The sequence below is a fragment of the Anarhichas minor genome, unplaced genomic scaffold (assembly GCF_050575085.1).
Source record: "Anarhichas minor isolate MPS153535 unplaced genomic scaffold, ASM5057508v1 ptg000138l, whole genome shotgun sequence".
Lineage (NCBI taxonomy): Eukaryota > Metazoa > Chordata > Actinopteri > Perciformes > Anarhichadidae > Anarhichas > Anarhichas minor.
The window spans coordinates 16,552-39,283 of NW_027466584.1; the positions used below are offsets into that span (position 1 = coordinate 16,552).

A 22,732-nucleotide genomic window follows, 5' to 3' on the forward strand; every position below is an offset into this window, starting at 1 on the left:
ATGTGACCGTGGTGGAGTTCCTTTATAGACTAACATGAAGTCATGTGACCGTGGTGGAGTTCCTTTATAGACTAACATGAAGTCATGTGACCGTGGTGGAGTTCCTTTATAGACTAACGTGCATTTAAATGAAGAACATCTTACAGACGTCCAGCCCGACTAATTAACCTGCAACTTAGCGTCCATATGTGCGACTGAAAATACAGATGATCCCTTGTGTTTTTATTAAAATGTCCTTTACAACAACCTGAACAGATTTGTCTATCTCAGCCAAAATGGCCACTTTTCTGTCGACACTTTTTGGCTTCATTCAAACACCGAGTATAGTGAAAAGCCCTTTGAAGGAATTCAGAACAAAGAATTAAGAGCACATATTGAACCACCACAGTGAAAACTATTGAAAGCAATGCCCGAGACACGAGGCGAAGACAAACCACAGTTCAGTTTTCAGGATGAAAACTCGGCTGAGCACAGAGCGCTGGGATTAAGAGGAATAAAGAGTAGTTCATTTAAAGCCTAAAGTCAACAGTAGCTGCACAGTTCACTGCTGGGTGAGCTCTGCTGGAGGCTCAGATTAGCTGCTGGCGTAACACACAGCCGGTCCAACACACCGAGTGTGTGCTGCTGAAACCAGACGACCGACGACCACACATCCTCTTCTGGGTTTATATTCTGTTTTTTTTACATTTTTTTCTAAGTATAAAAAGCAACACGTGCTGGAGTTGGAATACAGTGGAAAAATATGTGAAAGTTGCATGATAAGAAATATTACGATCATAGACTGTTAATATAAAGTGGACGTGGTCACGGTGACGTCACCCATTGGTTTGCTTGAAGCCTCGAGTTCTGCAATTTCGCCGTCGCCATGTTGTTGTTTTTCTGCAACCAGTGAACAGGAAGTGACCATATCTGGACTGAGGAGGAGTGACATAGAGACGCCATAAACGTCTCTGGTAGAGACCTGTCAATCACTGTGTAGCCCCGCCCTAAAGCATCCCCTGCTTTATGGTCTGTTTGACTCTAAATGGACCATAATGTACTAAATGAACATCATGCTGTATTGAAGAAGACTTGAAACTAGAGATTGAGACCATAAACTCATGTTTACAATGTTTACTGAGGTAATAAATCAAGAGAGAAGTAGAGTCATTTTCTCATAGACTTCTATACAACCAGAGGAGTCGCCCCCTGGTGGACACTAGAGAGAATGCAGCTTCAACACATGAAGCTTTGACTTCACTCAGCAGAAGGTTTCCGCCTGATTCCTCTCAGAGTACAAGTTGTAAGAGAATTTTATGTAAAATAAAATCGTTTTAAGTAAAAGATCTGGCTGAAAAACGATCCTTAGTTTACGTTTCTAACTCAAAATAAATAACCTAAATATTACGTTCCCGTACAAGGAAAATGAAATGTGAATAAAGTTTCACGGTAATGTATTTTGTGGTGGACAGTTTGTTTCTGACATTTTACCAAAACGTTTTTAATGAGTCCGTGGACGCCCCTCGTTGGGAGGAAGTCGGGGTAGATGTTCTGTTTTTTTTAAACAGACCGATAAATGATTCCCAATATGTTGTTACTGTGCAGCCTTTGTTTCCAGCTGATTAATAAGTGGCTGTGCTAATAATAGCGCACCGCCCGCTGACCTGGATTCAGCTCCACCACACCTTTTCCTTCCGTCATCATCGGCGCACAGCTACAGTCATTGATTATACAGCATGAATACTGATATAAAGAGGAACACGTTCTCCTAAAAGACTCTTCTTCTCATTAGAATGGATTCTGCACGTCGTGATGTGCCACGCAGCAGCAGCTCTTCCTCCCTCTCAACATACTGACCCACAATTCAGCTCTGCTGCTGCACGCTATAAATAGACGGGGATTCAACCTACAGCGAGGCGGAGGATAGAAAGGCAGCGCGGGGGGATAGAGAGGGACGAGGGCGGAGCCAAATATGAGGTCTTCAAGCTCCACTCTTTACGAGATATTGACGGTCACACGTCTGATATTGTTCCTGTAGACCTGCGCGTGATGAGCAGACGCGGGAAGTCACATCCATCTGTCCTCCAGACTAATGAGTTACAGAGCAGCTTCTGCTTTTTTGTGGCCTCCATGCTTCACGAGACGGGAGACAAGAATTATGGGGGACAAAGTCTGGTCGAAAGATCAGGGAACGTCCTCGGTGTTGTGAAACGGACAGTAAAAAGTAGAGTGATGATCCTGCAGTGACGTCCACATCAAGGTTAACTGATGCAGCAGTTACGTAGTTTATATGTCTAGGGCTTTTATTGTGAAAGGTAAGAACGAAAGGAGTGGATCTGGTCTGTGTTGTCTTTGTCAAGAATGAAAGGAGTAATTGGTTTCATTCCCAGGCGTCAACCTCCAGTTCTTTAAAGTGAAGTCAAAGCTTCATGTGTTAAAGCTGCATCCTCTCTAGTGTCCACCAGGGGGCGACTCCTCTGGTTGTATAGAAGTCTATGAGAAAATGACTCTACTTCTCTCTTGATTTATTACCTCAGTAAACATTGTAAACATGAGTTTATGGTCTCAATCTCTAGTCTCAAGTCTTCTTCAATACAGCATGATGTTCATTTAGTACATTATGGTCCATTTAGAGTCAAACAGACCATAAAGCAGGGGATGCTTTAGGGCGGGGCTACACGGTGATTGACAGGTCTCTATTGTCCGTGTTTCCGTCTTACAACTTGAACTCTTTCACAGTGTATTTACACTTCATCAAAGTTAAATGTAATATTTTAGTTGCCCATAAATGTCAGTTTGCTAATAAACAAAGATGGCGATGACAAAAAACTCCAAACTCGAGAAAAGGTCTTCCACAATCCGACGAATGACGTCGCGGTCACTCCGTCCACTTCTTATATACAGTCACCAGTTCAGACTACGAAGCCTGTCTGTTGTTGTACACTACAGCCAAACAACAATTTGTTCAAATATAATGACAAACTTGCACAAAAAATAAATCTAACAAGTCTAAATCATTCTTTCCAAAGAAGGATAGTGATCAAAGTTATGAACACCTTTTAATTTGATGCCCTTTCCCACAAACAGGAAACATCCAATCACTCTAAAGAGGAATCACACATGAGGTTTAGGAGCTGCAGTGTGAACACAGACGGAGAAGAAGAAGAAAAAGGGTCCGTTCTGCTCGGACCGATACGAGATCCTCGTACGATCGATTTAACCATCGAGAGCAGAGGAGGAGAGGACAGCTCTGGTATTAAACCCTCCTCGTGGTCTGCAGGTGTCCACTCAGGTGGGCTTGCAGCAGGCTTACATCATCCTCCAGACATATGCAACCTCAGGAGTGATGTCACCTCTTTGCTCTCCGCTCGGCTGGCAGCGAGGACGGTCGTCCTTCAACTACAGACGTCCTCCTTCATCCAGACAGTCAACCCCAGACTGGCTACAGTCTTCAGTCATAAAGAAAGACACCAAGATGTCAACTGTCCTCTCTCTGTGTCTTCGTCTCTCTCTCTCTGTCTGTCTGTCCGTGTCTCTCTCTGTCTTTGTCTCTTTGTCTCTCTGTCTCTTTGTCTATCTGTCTCTTTGTCTCTGTCTCCTCTCAGTACAGCGTGAGACTCACATCATGATCAGAGAGAAGAAAACATTTAAGAACCGAACCAATAAGCAGAACTGATAAGAGTACTAGTCTGGATAAACTCCCAGCATGCCTCACAAGTTCAATCAATCAAGTTGTGTTAATATGTCACCTTTCAAAGAGATGCAAAAGTCAAAAAGCTTTTCAAATGATGAAAACGAAGAGAAAGAGACGAAAGAAATAGTTCAAAATAAACCAAAAAAATACACCACTGAATAACTTGATTATGTAAAACAGTGAAACCTTAATAACGTAAAACTAGAGCAGAATAAAATAAGAATGTAATATATATATATAAATACTAGCATAAAAACACATGAGACCCTTCATAGAAACAGACTAAATAATAAGACATAAAATCATAAAACACTACATTAAAGCCACGTGACGTCACCAGGGCTTTGTTTTAATCACATGGTGGAGGAAGAGGAGGAAGAGGAAGAGACAGTGATTACAGAATGATTTCACTGCAGCAATGCAATAAACAACAAGCCCTGTGGCTTGACTGAATGATTTACAGTGTGTGTGTGAGTGTTTTATTACTCTGCAGATCTTCTGTTCATCCAGGTTTTTGATTTTGCATATTAAAATGCTGACAAATTGCCAGACTTTCAGAGATACTTTCGCTGCTTGTAAATATGCAAACAAACACACACACACACACACACAAGTCGTGTCGTGTCGTGTCTCTTTGTCTCGTTAGGACGTTATCAGAGTGTGAAGGAGACCAGCCGGCGATCAGAAGGACGAGTAGATTGAATATCCTCCTCATCCTCATCATCATCATCCTCCTCCTCATCCTCATCCCTCTAAGGGCTGCTTCTTTAGAAGAGTGGCCCTTGTAAAAGCAGACTCGTGGTAATAACGGAGGTTCTGAAGTGGCATCGTCTTTAAAATCAATACTAACGAATCAATACTCGCTGAGTCGGCACACTGGACACGATCAGCTGATCAGATGAAGGTTTAGTGTCATCGACGACACTTTGAGAGTGATAGATTTATTATTTATTTAAATCATGTTCACATAGTTAAAACACACTTTACTGTACGCTGCAAAACTACTTTGTATTGTTTAGTAAGAAACATTTTAAATAATTACTACATTTAAACTAAACTAAAATGCAATAAATGTATATTTTTAAGTTTTTAACTCATTTGAAATGTGTGAAACGTCAAAAACAAAGATAATCCACGACAGACTGCGTTCACTGGAAACATAATCCAGAAGTCAGTTCCACTGAATGGGGATGTGCGTCTTCTGTGTTATTTATTCTTTAGTCAGAAACATAAACTTTGTGCACTAAATATGTTGTGATGTGTTTTTCAGCCAAATCTTTAACTGAGTTATTTCAACTTCATCAAAGATTCTCATCTTCTGATCTGAAAGTTAAAAACGTCAGAGAATCGTCATGAAATAAAGACTTATTGTTGTTATTATATAACGATCATTGTTCCTGTGTTTATCTTCCTGATGCAGCAGTCTGTTAGTCTGTTAGTCCGTTAGTAAAGGTAAAGTCATCGATGCAGCTCAGTGCAGCAGAGAAGAAACCAACGTTTCAGAGCAACTCACGGCAAAAATATGTGAACCTGAAACTAAAGAAACTCCCAGAAGAGTAATCCATCAGAGTCAGGAGGGTCAACGACATGTCTAGAAGACAGTGAGCAGAATACAGAGGAACACACACACACACACACACACACACCGTGTCCAGGCTTGTTCTTGTGTGTCGGGAGGTTTAAGGAGACAGAGAGTTAGTTCTGGATCAAGTGTTTCCAAGTGAACTGAAGCCGACTCGTTGTGGTTCACTGAACATCCAAACGTTTGGTTTTATTCTAAGAAGCGTCGCTTCTTCACCTGCAGATACACACCGCTGATAAACCGATTCCATGTTGGCACCTAAAGACTGCTGACCAAAACGCCCCGAGGCGGAGATTAATGTAATGTAATGATTGAAAACACAGGATTCACACTGTGTGTTTAATCAAGTTAACCACAAAGAGGAGGATGTAGATTAGAAGTAGCCTGAATTGTTTCACGTCTATCGGTGCAGTTATGGTTCAAAACGTTTACATTTTAGCCTGAATATTTTCTTTACTCTGACATTAAAGATACGCTGTTAAAGTCCTGTCGACACAATAGTCCACTCTGCTTAAATGATAAATAAAAATACTACGGGACAATATAGAAAATACTGTATATATATATACACACACACACAATCTACAAATACCATCTAAATGTTCTTAATGCTCTCAAATATATTTAAATGACTAATTATTTTAATGTCAGCCTTCTGTAGGTTGAATGTGTAACCGCACTTTCAATAAAATACAAAATAATAATAATAATAATAATGCTTTGTCTGTAAAAGAAGAAAACGTTTTTGAAGGTTCACTATAAATAAATATTATTATTATTATATAATAGTAATAGTATAATAATAATAACGATAATATTTAATAATAAGTAGTATTATTATTAAGGCATATGGACCGAAAACGTGATGACTTCCAAATGAATGCCTTCCTCAATACATTAACACAATAGAAATCTCTCCTCCTGTTTTTGGAGACGAGTGTCGGACTGCTAAACACTAAGACAGCACCCGTCTCCATGGCGACCTGGTGAACAGATGATGGTCTGGAGGGAAGCAGCAGTGGGCGGGCTCATCGGTGCCAGATCTGACCCGACGGTGACCCGACGGTGACCCGAGTAGCAGCTGCTGACAACAAGCAGCCGAACAGCCAAAACGGCAAAAACAGACTTTTCAGTGTTTCTGCCGTGAGGGCGGATTCACCGGAGGAGACGAGAGAGCGAGCATCAGCTACAACGGTGAGGGAGGAGGAGTAACGGACAAGGAGACAGAGAGAGGAACAGAGGGGCAAATATTGGGACGCTTCGGCTACATCTACACTAGTACGTTTAAAACGCCTAACTTTATGTCTTGCGTCACACTGACCACGGGGGAACATTTTAATCAGGCCTCAACCTCGTGTCTGAAGAGTGAAGTCAGTGCTTCATGTGTTAAAGCTGCATTCTCTCTAGTGTCCACCAGGGGGCGACTCCTCTGGTTGTATAGAAGTCTATGAGAAAATGACTCTACTTCTCTCTTGATTTATTACCTCAGTAAACATTGTAAACATGAGTTTATGAAGTTATTTTGACATTAAAGAATACGTACAGACAAAGTATTCAGATAACAACCTGACAGTTTCCAAACTAAATCAAACACATTCTGGTTGTCGCTGTGTTGAGGACTGATAATCAGCGCTGTGGTTCCTTTCTCCTGATATGAGGATCAATCAATCAATCAGGAAACCTTTTGAAAACGTAAAGAGGGACAGTTCATCGTGTAGGAAAAGCTACAGTGTCTCTGTCCCTAAGCGAGCAGCTCCTCCTGCTCCGGCTTTGAGGACAAAGGAGGACATGAAAACACGACTCTTCCTTTAACAACTCAAACTGCTCCGGCAGCTTCTCCCTCCCTGCACGAGCATCTTCACAGATAGAAGTCTTTAGGTTTCTGCTTGGTAACACCGGACCAGATCGGCTCCATTGGTGACGTTTATTTCCCCACAGGGAGATGAAAACATTCACTTTTCAGGTTCTTGAGTTCAGCTGAAGGACTTTGTGTCTCATCGGCTCAGAGCTCGTCCTCTTTTTATTAAAGCCTTTAAAATCCAGCATGTAAACATCAAGTAGAGCAGTGATCAATAAAACAGCTGTATGTGTGGTATTCATATGTATCTATAAATGCATTCATGTGCGGAGGATTCTCTCTCTTCTGACTACATGTGTTTTCAACCCTCTGGAGTTTGCACAGAGTCTGCCCGGCTACAGGAGGAAGTGCCTTTCAGAATCTCCAGAACCAATCAGAGCGCCGGCTTCTGGTCAGCTGGCTGAGAGCTCATCACTGTAGTCCAATCAGGCGGCGGGGTTCGCGATCAGGTGACCCGGCTCAGACCGACTCACGGTGTGTTTTTGAAGCGGATGAAAAACAAAAGCTAATGAGGCCGCCGGGCGTCTCTGCCAGCTGCCTCTCTGTGAGAGGAGAGTGTGTGTTATCACTCCGGCAACAAGTGTGTGTGTGTGGGTGTGTGTGTGTGTGTGTGTGTGTGTGTGTGTGTGTGTGTGTGTGTGTGTGTCTCTGTGTGTGACAATGTACACAATGAATGAAAAGGTAGAACAGCTGGTGGAGAAATAAAAAGGACTGAAAGTTCAGATTTATACTTTTATTTAGTATTTATATTTCTTCAGCCGACATCAACAAACTACAACGAACAAAATATAAATACACTGTGTACTACCATGCTATTAATGTTTTTATACTACTACTACTGTTTGGGGCTGAAACAATCTCTCATTTAGGTCGTTTATAAAGTAAAGAAACATTCTGTTGTTCCAGCGTTTTCACTGAGAGGATTTACTACTTCTCTAAATGTTTTTAGACATTTTAAGACGTCATTTGGGGATTTTGTGAATTTAAGTTGAAAGTAAGTTGATCGTTTCACTGATGCCTCTTGTTGTCTCATATCTCTGATGCTGGAATACTAATAAAGGATTATTCATTTATCTCAATTCGTTAATCAGGGAAATAATCACCAGATTAATCAAAAGTGGAAATAATTACTGCAGCCAAACACTATATAATAAGTGGACGCAATCAGCACATCGGTTTGTTGACTACGCCATCTTAGTTTTTTGTAAGAAGAAGTGATGCGAGAGGGCGGAGCTAAGTACAACGCTGAATAAAACCTTTTTACGACCAACATTTTACGATTAACTTTGATGAAGTGAAAACAGGCTGTGAAAGAGTTAAAGACGAAAACACGGACAACGTCTTGATAAAGACCTGTCAATCACCGTGTAGCCCCGCCCTAAAGCATACGTATTCGGCTCACTGGGTTAAGAGGGTTGTCTGGGAGCCGGAACGTCAACGGTTCGATCCTCGACTGGGACGTGTCGAAGTGTACCTGAGCAATACACTGAACCCCGGGCGCCTGTCATTGGCAGCCCACTGCTCCCTATATACAGGGATGGGTCAAATGCAGAGACAAATTTCCCCCTTAAAGGGATTAATATAGTATCGTAAATTTAAAAAATGTATTTAGTCCTCTCTGTATTCTGGTGCGATGCAAACGTTGCATGAGATGGTTTTCTGGTCTGACTTTCTTACGAGCTCTTGTGTTTTAGTTTGTTTGGAGTCGGAGAAACAGAACGTAAAGCGGCGTCCAGCTGACGGAAATATTAACAAAAGCAGCGTTTTTGAGGTAAAGATAGAGCCGCTATGTGTTTCCTCAGTATAGAAAGGACGGGTGCAGGTGTGTCACAGGATAACTCTCTCACTCTCTCACACACACACACACACACACACACACACACACACACACACACACACACACACACACACACACACACACACACACACACACACACACACACACACACACACACACACACACACACACACACACACACACACACACACACACACACACACACACACACACACACACACACACTTCTTTCCTCAAAAGACGAAAAGTTAAATATTTGAACTAAAACTTCAGTCCATCAATCTGATCTCCAAGACGTCTCCTAAACTCGTACTCAGGACAAACAGCCCCCCCCCCCCCCCGCAGCTTTGTTTTACTTCTCCATATGGCCACACATACAGTAATCCCCCCCCCCCCCCCCCACACACACACACACACACACAGAATACAAACACACACCATGTCCAACCATTTCAACCAAAGAAGCTCAGACAGAACAACTGTCTTTAAGAGCCTCAACCAGACGCTGAGAGTTAGCTGGTGTGTGTGTGTGTTGAAGGGGGGGGGGGGCTATAATAAGCCAACCCGAGGGATGCTGCTGGGTTGTGCCTTTATCTGATTCAATAAACCAACTCTTTAAATGTATGAAGTCCATAAACTGAGAAAGATTTCAACGTGTCTAGTTTAGACTAGATGCTGGAGTGCTGTTGTACTTGACGCATGCTAATAAACAACAAGGACAGGATGAGGTTTAACTGTATGTGACTGTATGGTAACAGGCTGAGAGGACACTATGGAGTCAGAGGAGTGCAACAAAGAACAGGCTGAGAGGACTCACAGGATACACAAAATAAACAACAGGACATCATGAAACCTTTGTGGAATCAGAGCAGATATGTATCACTAAAATGAACACACATCTATTAATCTATAAAAGAAAAAGGAAAGTTTGGTTTGATTTTAAACAGCGAGCAAGCACAACAACTCTCCGATCATGGCGCCCATTTTGGCTCCAAACAGAGGGTCTTTCACTGCGTTTATCAGCCAGGAGCAGGTCACAGATAACAAAATGAAGGAGCCGTTGTACAAGAGGATAGCTAGTGCTGCGGAAAATCAATAAGGGTGGAGCCCTGAGAGAGAGAGAGAGAGAGAGAGAGAGAGAGAGAGAGAGAGAGAGAGAGAGAGAGAGAGAGAGAGAGAGAGAGAGAGAGAGACAGACAGAGAGACAGAGAGAGAGAGAGAGACAGACAGAGAGAAAGAGAGAGAGAGAGAGAGACAGAGAGAGACAGACAGAGAGAGAGAGAGGCATGAAACCCATCTACGTAGAAACACTGGACACGCATGACTGACGACCCTGGAAACACTGTGAGCTCATGACTCATGACCGTTGAATCCAAGGACGAGGGGAAGTCTGATTCACTCACTCATGAAGATAAAACATATGAAAATGATCTGAAAATAGAAAAATACATTTCCAATTATCTCATGACATCACTATTGTTAATAACCGGTGATCGCTTCTCCTTTGAGATATCTCAATATCTACTGGATGGATTGGTTAAACATTTGGTACAGACGTTCATGGTCCCCAGAGGATTAATCCTACTCACTTTGGTGATCCGGTGACTTTGGTGATCGCTTCTCCTTTGAGATATCTCAATATCTAATCAGCATGTTGGCCATTTAAGCATGCTGCCATTAGCCGCTAGCATGGCTGTAGATACTTGTCTTGTTTACCGATCTTCTACTGCATTATTTTTCACGATGTAGTCTAATAAAATGGACTGATGCATTATTGTACTCTGTGGTTCATGATTGACCCGGCCATTAATCTAATGACAAACCTCTTGAATAACAAAAGAATGTGACGTGGTGCCAGCTTTTTAAACATCAGATAGATCTGTTATTTTTCCTTTTCCTGCTTCTCCATCTGGACATTAGTTTTGGTCACATGGACGCCGAGTATTTTGAGTTTTGTGTCTCGTCAGCAGTTATTGAAGTATGATTGATCTACCATACGAGAAATATCAAGCAAACCGACACTAAAACAAACATTTCTCTGTCTGTAGAGAAACGCTCTGAACCCAACACTTAACGGTGCGTAAACACGAAGCCGCAGTTAAAAATCTAAATCAGAAGAAGAAGAGCAACACAAAGGGACGTCTGTCCAAAACAGGACACGTAATAAACCTAATAAACTACAAATCGCTGTCACACAACAGCCTCTTCATGCTGAGAAACAAACCCAGCTTCTGCTTCCAAATTACATTTCAGCCGTTTAGCATTTAGACACTCTTATCCACAAGAGATTTACAACGAAAGATAGAGTTTAAATCCAGACACACCACCAAGACTAACATAACACAGAGCAGGCCAAGAGCAGAAGAAGTAAATCCACGGGATGTTTTTAAAGCAGAGCAGGACGTCTGGCAGTTTTACTCAACCAGAGTCAAATTTGACTCATCCTAAATACTGTGGTCCGTGGGCTCTTTTGATTTGACACCTTACTTTGAGAAATATATGTATATGTTTGCATGAAATTTGCACATTTAGATTTGGAACTATCTGATCTGCAAATAAGTGCGGAAGATTAAAGGCCCTTTCAGACACGACGCTATAACTGCGCGTTGAAATGCATTATTTCCAACGGCTTGTACTGCGTCAAGAAAAGCGCTAGCACGGGCAAAGCACTGTGATGAAAACAAACATATTGTGTGTCTGAATACCCTTAACTGGAAAACACAAGTTTGTTGTTGTATCGAGACATGAGGAGGAAAGTCCCGTCATGGGGAAACGTTTCCAACCAAGTACGCATAACAGGGCTGGCGCTAGTAGGGTTAGTCTATAGCAGGGCTGGTTTGTAGCAGGGCTGTTGCTAGAGAGGCTGGTCCTAGACGGGCTGGCGCTAGCAGGGCTAGCTCTAGAAGAGCTAGTGCTAACAGGGCTAGCTCTAGCAGGGCTAGCTCTAGAAGGGCTAATGCTAACAGGGCTAGCTCTAGCAGGGCTAGCTCTAGAAGGGCTAATGCTACCGGGGCTGGTGGTAGCGAGGCTAATGCTAGCAGGGCTAGTGGTAGCAAGGGTGATGCTGGACTGGTGCTAGTTGGGCTGGGGCAAACCAGGAGGGTTGGTGCTAGCGGGGCTGGTGCTAGCATCTCAGTTGCTGGCAACAACATCATGACGTAGCACTGCTGGATGTTTTGAAAACTATTTTTCTCTATTTATATTGCAGTTGGTAGTTTTTGATACTCATTTTTGGTCAACATCAAAAGGTTTGATAACCAGCTCTGGCAGTTGGTTTTACAAAAATCAAAGCTGAACTCGTTTCTGCCTCCTGCTCCTCAGAGAAAATGCACCAGCTCCACTTTGACACCACAGACAGTGAGACACGGTTAATACTCTCCGAGTCTCTTCAGCATCGCTGGCTCGCCGCTACAACGAGCCATCTGTCTGCATGCATCCAGCGCTCCAGCCAACAGCACATCGACACATACTGGAGCTGCCTTACAGAACAGCCGTACAGGAGCCAGACCACAACAATAAGAGGGTAATTTGTTAATTATGATGACTCTTTCATAAGAGTGTCAGTGGGACAAACACACAGCTGATGATTTACATTTTAATTTTAGGCACTTAGCTGAGATACATTATAATATAATTAAAGTGCTAGAACGATCATTTTGAACATTATATGATGCGACTACAAGGTCGGAAATGATGCATCATCAACAACTGTATAATAATATGTTTAAAGTAATTAACACTTGTGACAAACTGTACATCTCCTCAGCACAGAGGAATGATCACCGTCAGAGACAAGGAAGGACCAAATAGTAGATAATAACATGAATATCTTAGCAGTTACATGTTGGTAATTTTTCACATATTTTGCTCTTTATCCTGGTGACTTGCTCCTCTTCCTCCCAGCCTGTGCCGTGTCCTGCTGAGGGATTACAGCCAACATGGTGCCTTCCACCAAACCCCCCCCCCCCCTCTCTCAATCTCATCCCACTGAAACGCAGACCAGGGTTCAGGAGGAAGAGGAGGAGGAGGAAGGCTGCTAAGGAGTAACCGACGCTCCTCTGCTTCCCTTTTTCCTCCTCATTTCAAAGCCTTTTCCCTCCACTGTTAAAGGGACAGTAGTGATGTTTAGAGGTGCGGTTGTATGAGGTTCTTCTACAGTCAGTGTTTCACTACAGTAATGTTCTGCTGCGGACATATTTTAGACTCCTAAAATAATCTATATCAGTTTAAGTGAACGTTATATTTAGAATATGTTCACCTCTTTACTTTGCTGTTAGGCAGCTCTCTTCAAAACAGACCAGACTCCACTCACAAACACAGAGGTTTAACCTCTCAGAACACGGGAGTCTCTAGTCTACCGCTGCCTCCATCGGTTAGTGTGTTTGTGTTGTGTGACTTTAGTGAATCTGAACTAAACATTTAAAACATCAAAGTCACAACAACACATACACAGTAACAGATGGAGGCAGCAGTAGAGCAACAACTCCTGTGTTCTGAGAGGTTTTTATAAAAGGAGTCTGGTGGCACCTAAAACTAAATCAATATAAGTTTACGTATACATTGTTTTGTGCACAGAAGAAGAAGAAGAGCTCTCTGTTTCACTCAGACCCTCCTGAACCTGGATGAAGATGGAAAAAGCTTCTTAGAGCCCAACCTCAGTGTGGAATGTGAGCGTCAGGGTGAATCCACTGGAGGAGAGATGTTGGGACTAAAGGGAGAGTTTGGCTGCCATATCAAATCATCCATTTACAAACTCTCACACAATTCATTCAGCACAATCTGAGTCTCACAAGCATCTTCACTGAAACATTACTATTTAAAACATGTCTGCATAAACAGGCTCACGCTGCTTTACTGTTGTTAAACACAGCCTTCATTTACTTCACTTCATCGCCACTCTTCTCTGGTTTTTAATTCTATGTTGAAAGGTACCTCGGGCTGAGTAATTCATATACAGATGGTCATTTTATGGGTGAAGTATTCTTAAACTGATTTCTGGAAGCACAAACCCGCCAGGGTTGGTAGGTTCATTCTCTCAGAGCGTCTCTTGTTCTTCTGGCTGCAAATATGAAACAAAAGCACGGAGAACCCTCAGAGTCTGTGCATCAGTCCACACGGTGAGCATCAGAGACCGTGACCCAGAGACCGCCTCAGGTCTTATTTGTAGCCGTAGCTTAGCTGCTCACAGCCAACAGACTCATTAACGACGGCGTGAAGAACTTCACCCGAGTGTCAAACTACAAGAATCGTTCTATAAATACTCTCCCGTACCACTTGTGATTGCATTTTAATGCATCGTCAGCGTATAATCTTCGCTGGCAGTGCTTTCAGCTTTTGCCGAAACTGAAGTTGGTTGCCATGTTTAGTCCACTTACACTTAAATATGTGCATAAACCATACGGCACAAACAATAACCACGCTGCCGTATTTACGCCTATGTGACGTTATTTTGAGTGTTGATGGAGCTGCTACAATGTTAGCTTAGCATAGCACCAATAGATCCAAACTCCATTCAGAAAACAAGTATTTTAAAAGTTAACAAAACATGAATTCAGACTTTATACTAATCGGCATCATTACGTAGTTATTTCAGCATCTTTTTGTCCGTTTATTGTGATTAAATCACAGCAAAGTGTTTATTTTGTGTTCATACAGCTGCAGTAAACCAGCCGACGTGTGGCTCGCTAGACACAGAATACTCGTCCTTACGCTGCGGGAAACCCATTAATCTACGTCTCGACTTTGTTTAGTTTAGTCAGAGAGGATTACCGCTAAACAACAACAACTTCTTCTTCATCATCATCGTCATCACAAGCACGCAGGTTTAGATTGCAACACGTGAGTCAAACTTTTCCCTGAACAGTCAAAAGGTAAACGCACCAACGCAGTGTCCTCTGGTTCTGGTTCTTACGCATAAGAAGTATTTATTTCAGGATGCTAGTTTGTTGTTTATTTCATGTTAAAAAGTGGTTGCTACTGATGGCAACCAAAGGACAAGACTTGGTTGCCAATATCTCAAAGTGGCAACCCTCACCGTGGAGCCCTGGACCTTAAGCGTCCTCAGAGTATCAAGATTATTAAATGGGATTAATAATCATCCAATAATGAGCGCTCCATCTTTTATTGTGCATTTGCACTTCTAGGTTTTAATCTTCTGAGTGCTAAAAACAACAAAGTTTCAGAGACATGTCAGTGACGTGAACGTGAACGTGAACAGGTGCTGGTAAAGACTTCAGGTCCTCTCGTTGTGACCTTTGACACTGAAACACTCTGCATCTGTCCGTCAACACCGAGAACAATGAGAAGCAGGTCGGGAACAAAAGGCAGCGCGACTTCTCCAATCCTCAATCGTGACAAAGTCGAGTTCCCCGTCGCTGCTATCAGCAGCAGAGCTTCCACTTCTAGTGATTGGAAAGGTCGCGGCGGCTAACGGTAGCTCTGACTTTGAAAGAAAGAAAAAAGTTCCCAGTGGAGCTGCAGCTCCACTTCCTGCGCTGTGGAAAGGTCACGGCAGACACGACTCACATTCCAGTCTGAATAGCCGGAAGGTCGGAGAGCCGGCGTTGCACGAGTCGACTCCTTCTGACAGCTTTGTAGTTCCACTCCACACAAAGGTCCCGCACCGCTTCAATGAGTAGAAACCCACAGACACGTAAGAGGGGGAAGTATGTTTCTGATGGCTTCAGTTAAAGAAGTTATTGAGGTTCATATCTTCCACTATAAATTCATTTATTTATAATTCACATGCTGGAAATATCCAGCGTTCCCCCGCGAATGGACGTGTTGAAACTAAATTTAGATTAAAAGTCGATTGACTGGAAATGAATCAGTAACAGGTTTGTTAATCAATTAACAGTTTACCTCATTTAATCTGGAGAATTTGCTGCTTTTTGCCATTTTATATAAATTAATATTTTGCGGTTTTTGGACTGTTGGTCACGTCATCTGAAGAAGTCATGTTTTTGGTAATTTATGACTTTAAATTCCAAATAATAACCTGCAACATGATTATTAGTCGCAGCACTTATTTACACCGTTACGGGACAATACAAATATATGTGTGTTTGCAGTTCTTGTAAAAGCCAGAATGATTTTATTGTATTAGTAAAATAATCACAGAAAATCAAATGTCCCTGCAGGCTGCTTTAGTAGCTGTAAGTCAACTCCTCTTCATCATTATGATGTCAGGATGAAGCTGAGGAAGAGGAGCTGATCAAATGTAGAATCTAATAATCCAGAATCAGGAAATAAGCGTCATTCATAACAAAGAGCGACAGGAACTCTGTGGTTTTTATAATCTGACCATCACGACTTCTCCTCTCTGCACAACGACTTCCTCCGCTTCACCTCTTCCTCACAAACATCCGCTCAACAACAAGAGAAGAAGTCAGATTTGGTTTTTCTCAACGTGCAGGAGGCGGCTCGGCTGAAACAATCTCAGCTGTGGTTTGAGTCTTAAACGGGTTAAACCATTTCCTCAGAGAGGGGGGATTCCCGGCCCCACATGCAGAGTGTGGTTTGACCCCCGAGGCTTTAAAGACTCCGTCTTCCTTCAGCTGTGAGTTGATGTGTCCATTGATCAAACACTGGCATCAGACCGCCTCTTAGTATCTGTGAGTGGTTTCTATTTGTGAACCGGTCACAATGAAACTGTTCACCACGCGAGTGAGTAGGAAAAACGTTCTGACAGATGTTTTCTGTTAAAAGTTGAAGTTTCAGAACATCAGCGTGAGACGTTTCAGGCTTATTATGACTGAACAAAAACATGTTGATGATTAAAGGCTGAGTGTTTCTCTCTGCTTTCTACTTCCTCTTTTTTCTATGCCTCCTCCTCTCCTCTTCCTCCTCTCTTCTCCCTCCTCCTCCTCTCTCTATTTTATTTTTCCATCCCAACAGCTGTTGTCGTTGCACACAGCTGCAACGAGCCTCGTTCCGTCTCTCTCTGCAGCTATTCGCTGGCCTGGGAAGCTCCAACCAATCACAGAGTGTTGAGCATCAAGTGCACGTGCCGCACACGCACACGCGCACACGCACACACACACACACACACACACACACACACACACACACACACACACACACACACACACACACACACACACACACACACACACACACACACACACACACACACACACACACACACACACACACACACACACACACACACACACACACACACACACACACACACACACACACACACACACACACACACACACACGTTTCTGGGTCAGACGTTTGCGAGGCGAAGAAGAAGAAGAGAGCTCGGTTCATGATTCACCGAATCCTGAGGACCTAAACTCAAAATGTCGAGGTTCATTTGTGCTCCGGTGCATCTGAGCGTTTCCCACAAACACACGGCCTCTTCTTTCACCAAACGTTTACAGCCCCCCCCCCCCCCCCCCCCGAGCCTCGAAGTCGACAACAACAAATCAGGATGTCAGCTGTATTGATACGACCAATCGCTCACAATAACCGGGTTTTCATTCAATCAACCTGCTGAAATGTTGCAAAGAGAGAAAGAAAGAAAGAAAGAAGACTCGTTTCCATCGACTGGTTTGAAGCGAATAAACTCGGCTACTCAAAGTGAGGCTGTGATCCGCCGGTAAACAGAGGAGGAGGAGAAGGAGAAGAAGAAGAAGAAGAAGAAGAAGGAGAAGAAGTCAAAGTTAAGAACCGGAAACTCAACAAGTCGTCTTGGACGATCAAACAATCTACGAGAGGAAAATGGATAGAAGACATCGGGAATTTGCTTTGGCCATGTTTCATTTTGTTTAGAGATGGAGACCGTATATATACATATACAGTATATATATATATATATATATATATACATACTGTATATTTATATATATATATATATATATATATACTGTATATTTATATATATATATATATATATATATATATATACACTGTATATATATATATATATATATATATATACTGTATATTTATATATATATATATATATATATACTGTATATTTATATATATATATATATATACATATACAGTATATATATATATATATATATATATATATATATATATATATATATATATATATATATATATATATATATATATATATATATATATATATATACTGTATATGTATTAATCACGTCAACTGTCTCTCGCTCTCTCCTCCAGTGAGCGCCAAAAAACTTTGTTTCTTTAAGCAACATGTGAGTAAAAATAGAACATCTTTGTTTTGGTACAGGTCCACTTAAGTCCGCCTTAATCCTGGTTTGACGTTGTCCTCATACAAACGGCTCGTTTGATATCCTACGAAAAAAGTCACTCGTTACATGAATGCAGACTTTTCAAAATAAACTTCTTTATACTTTTCTATTCAATTAAGAAATCACATCTTGAGATATCAAACTAATTACGCCGCATTATTATTTGTAGCTTTTGCTACGAATGCCGGATGAGACCAGCCTGATCGTTTTAATGTGCTCATCAATGAAGACGAGACGAATGATGTCACTCTTATGATTCAGGAGGAATAAGAACGTTTGGTCGTGTACAGATGTTGCTGCTCAGTGTCGACTCCTCTCCAGGTGTTTCCTCTGCACCTGAAGCGACCGACTCACCTCTGACCTCCACTAATGCAGCCTTCAGCGTCACGACAGGTCGGCACAATTAGCTTCACATGCTAACGACGTCTCCAGCTACGTCCATAATCCAGAGTAATTAAACCATAATCCAGAGTTTATTCATTGGTTTAAACCCTCACATGACGAACAAAGTCTTTAAAGCAGCGCTCGATGCTAGAAAACCTCAATATTCAGTCTTCAATTAGAATATCAGAACTTCTCTACCGACCGATACCAAGAACCGATCAAAAATAATATCTATTTAATGTTTCTGTGAAAACATCTCCGTCAAAACAACTGGATTTTACAAGATGACATTTGAACTCATCGTGATAACATTTTAATTTACCTTCGCTCAACACTGTGCTGCTGACTGCTAACTGCTAACAGCTAACAGCTAACTAGGGGCTGTTATCTGCCAGTAAACAGAGAAGAAGAAGAAGAAGAAGAAGAAGTGGAGGTTAAGAACCGGAAACACAACAGGTCGAGTTGGTCCATCTTTAGGAATCTGTTTCTATTCGTCAAGTTTGAATTGTTCTTTCAAGTCCGCCAGTACACTTTTCTAGTGCAATACCTCAAAATGTGCATTAAAATGTGTACTTTTTAGTTTAATCGGGGAAAAACTGCAGTAGAGTGTTGAACCACAGGTGTGTGGTACTCGTTCGCACATGCTCAGTAGAGATCGGGTGCACGGATCAGAGGGACACGTGTTGTCGTTGTTCCTGTGTAGTGACAATGAGTGAGTGTTTCAGAACGTATGTTTCAATTAAACCCACAACAACAATGACAACCAGCAAGTAGAAGGTTTGCACCACAAACCTCCAGTTAACGTGCTCAACGTTCACCGGACTTCTCTTTGGTTTGAACCTCGATGCTGTGATGCAACACAGCAGATCAAATACACAACACACACACATGTGTGTGTGTGTTGTGTATTTTCCAAGAAAATGAGCTTCAACCGCGGCTGCAGGAGTTATCTGATGGTGTGAGAATATTATGACATCACTCCAAACAAACAAAGCAAAGCTTGTAGTGAGAATACAGCAACACACACACTGCTGCCTCGGGCTTCAATCAGCCGGGTTTACGACAGCAACGTGCACATCAATGCACGTGACTCTGAAAATGAGTCTTCTTCTTCTTCTACCAGGCAACAGCAGGATGCTGCTCGTCTCTGATGGAGAGCTGGAGGTGGGACAATGCAGGAGCACCGGGTCCTCCATCAGATGCCCTTTTCCACTCTGTGTGTGTGTGTGTGTGTGTGTGTGTGTGTGTGTGTGTGTGTGTGTGTGTGTGATGCGATGCGATGGACAGGCCTATCACCATTAATGCAGCACAGAGCCACTCCAGCGAAGGGCCTGTCTGTCTGTCTGTCTGTGTGTGTGTGTGTGTGTGTGCGCACACAAATGCGCAATGAAACACCGCCCATCCAATGGCGCACAAGTCGGTCAGCGTGGTGAGGAAGAGGGCTGTCATGCAAAGCGAGCAGGAATATTTCACTGGGGTGTGGATGAGGAGGAGGAGGAGGGAGGAAGAGGAGGGACGTCTGTGGGACCAGAAATAGGTGCGCTGGGTGATGTTTGCACCGCTAAAAGAAGAGAGATAATGAATGGATGTGAAGCAGCGAGAGGCCATCAGAGATAATCCAGTCCAGACCGTGTGTGGGGGGGTTATAATAAACGTGTTCCTGAGACCGTGGGGGGGGGGGGGGGGTACATAAATGCATGTTTGTGCTCCAGTTTCCGCCCGTTACACACACACACACACACACACACACACACAGATGGAGGCTCACACCAACCTTGTAGACTTGTCCATAGGTGCCATTTCCGACCACTTCCACCAACTCGAAGATCCCGGCAGGATCCTGTATTTCAGCATTAAAAAAACAAAAAAAATTAAATTAAAAATGATCACGTATATTAATAATTGATTCCCTGTATTTGTGGTGGGTTCGCTCGATGGAGGAGCCGGCAGCGCCCGGTTTGCTGGCCCTCTTAGATATTAGACAAAGAAAAAGACACCGCAGGGTGTCAACAACAGCTCAACGCGTTTATAGAGAGTGTGTGATTAACAATATATAATGTGTCGGTGACACACACACACTCACCCTCAGGGATGCCAGGTCTATATCCACCAGACTCTTGGCCGGCGACTCGTTCGCCATTTTTGGTGGAAAAACGGAGCTAAATCAGCGGGTTAACGGCGTGCTCGGTGTGCTGGTGTCCTTCAGGCGGACGGTGCGCGTCTCATCCTCGGCTGGTTTTGGTGTTTATAATCCCTCTGGTGATATTTTCTATCCAAGGCGCGTTTTTTTTCTCGTCCCTCTTTGTAATCCCGAGCAGACGCTCCGCTGCTGCTACATACCGACCGACTACCGGAGAGCCCTGCCTGTTCGAGGCTACCTCCCTCTCTCTCTCTCTCTCTCTCCCGGTGTAAGTGAACGTCTCTCTGCCTGCATTCTCCGCCCTCTCTCTCTCTCTCTCTCTCTCTCTCTCTCTCTTCATTCTCCGCCCCTTCTCTCTCAAACAGGGACAGCCCGAGACTTTCTGGGGCCCTGATTACAGTTTATCACCCCCCCCCCCCCCCATGAAGAGGGAGCCGGAAATTAACCAATGTGTACATTTGCTACTATTATTCTGAATATAGTAATAATAGTAGAACACACAACACTAAACATCTGTGCAATACAAACACACTGTGCAACACTACAATTATTATGTCTGTATATATATATATATATTTTAGTTATTGTGGATTTTTTACTTTTTTATTACTTATTTACTTATTTATAATACTTGTTTTGATCTTGTTTTTTTACTATGTCTCTTGTTTGCACTATCCACTATATATATATATATATATATATATATATATATATATATATATATATATATATATATATATATATATATATATGTGTATATATTCCACTATGCTGTAATTCTGTAAATTTCCCCACTGCGGGACATTTCAAGAGTAATTAAAAAATGTCAACAGATAAATAAAAACTGGGAAAAAAATTGCATTTAAAATGTCAATTTGTTTTTTGAATAACATGAAATCAATAAAAGTTATTAGGATAAAGCATGCATTTTGAATTTACATTTTAAGTGTAAATCATTTCTTTTTGACAGAACCAACAGTTCGCTGTCATGCTGCAGAGAAAAGAGCTCCAGGTAATGAACAACTCAAATCAAATATATTGTTTTTGTTTGTTTTTATATTTCCATTTCTTTTCTTATTCTTTGACAGATTGATTCGTCTACTTCGGACTCTCGGAGTCAAACTCGGGAAATGAATCCGCATTTTCTTCTGCTGTGAAATTAATGAAATTATAAATCTAGTGGTTTAATGAAATATATGAATTCTAATATTTAATAAATATGTACATCCTCCCCTCTCTCTCTCTCTCTCTCTCTGTCTTTCTGTCTCTCTCGCTCTCTGTCTTTCTGTCTCTGTCTCTCTCTCTCTCTCTCTCTGTCTTTCTGTCTCTCTCGCTCTCTGTCTTTCTGTCTCTGTCTCTCTCTCTCTCTCTCTCTGTCTTTCTGTCTCTCTCGCTCTCTGTCTTTCTGTCTCTGTCTCTCTCTCTCTCTCTGTCTTTCTGTCTCTCTCGCTCTCTGTCTTTCTGTCTCTGTCTCTCTCTCTCTCTCTCTCTCTCTCTGTCTTTCTGTCTCTCTCGCTCTCTGTCTTTCTGTCTCTGTCTCTCTCTCTCTCTCCTCTCTGTCTTTCTGTCTCTCTCGCTCTCTGTCTTTCTGTCTCTGTCTCTCTCTCTCTCTCTCTCTGTCTTTCTGTCTCTCTCTCTCTCTCTGTCTTTCTGTCTCTGTCTCTCTCTCTCTCTCTCTGTCTTTCTGTCTCTCTCTCTCTCTCTGTCTTTCTGTCTCTCTCTCTCTCTCTCTCTGTCTTTCTGTCTCTCTCGCTCTCTGTCTTTCTGTCTCTGTCTCTCTCTCTCTCTCTCTCTGTCTTTCTGTCTCTCTCTCTCTCTCTGTCTTTCTGTCTCTCTCTCTCTCTCTCTCTCTCTCTCTCTCTGTCTCTCTCTCTCTCTCTGTCTCTCTCTCTCTCTGTCTTTCTGTCTCTGTCTCTCTCTCTCTGTCTCTCTCTCTCTCTCTCTCTCTCTCTCTGTCTCTCTCTCTCTCTCTGTCTCTCTCTCTCTCTGTCCTTTCTGTCCTCTGTCTCTCTCTCTCTCTGTCTCTCTCTCTCTCTCTCTCTCTCT

At 42.4% G+C, this 22,732-nt stretch overlaps 1 protein-coding gene across 2 annotated transcripts in view; it reads right to left on the minus strand.

The window, feature by feature from the left end:
* Window positions 1-20,945, minus strand: part of LOC142943541 (mitogen-activated protein kinase kinase kinase kinase 4-like) — a 35,660-nt gene extending 14,715 nt beyond the window's left edge. The window contains exons 1-3 of one of the 2 annotated variants that reach the window (XM_076085103.1): window positions 20,630-20,945; window positions 20,321-20,386; window positions 9,328-15,536 (exon numbers count right to left, since the gene is read on the minus strand). In XM_076085103.1, the coding sequence (XP_075941218.1) occupies window positions 15,417-15,536; window positions 20,321-20,386; window positions 20,630-20,686 (243 nt within the window). In that variant the 5' untranslated portion in view covers window positions 20,687-20,945 and the 3' untranslated portion in view covers window positions 9,328-15,416. Of the gene's footprint in view, window positions 1-9,327; window positions 15,537-20,320; window positions 20,387-20,629 lie in introns of those variants that run through there. The other variant, XM_076085104.1, reaches the window with a different exon arrangement.
* Between the last annotated feature and the right edge of the window lie 1,787 nt (window positions 20,946-22,732).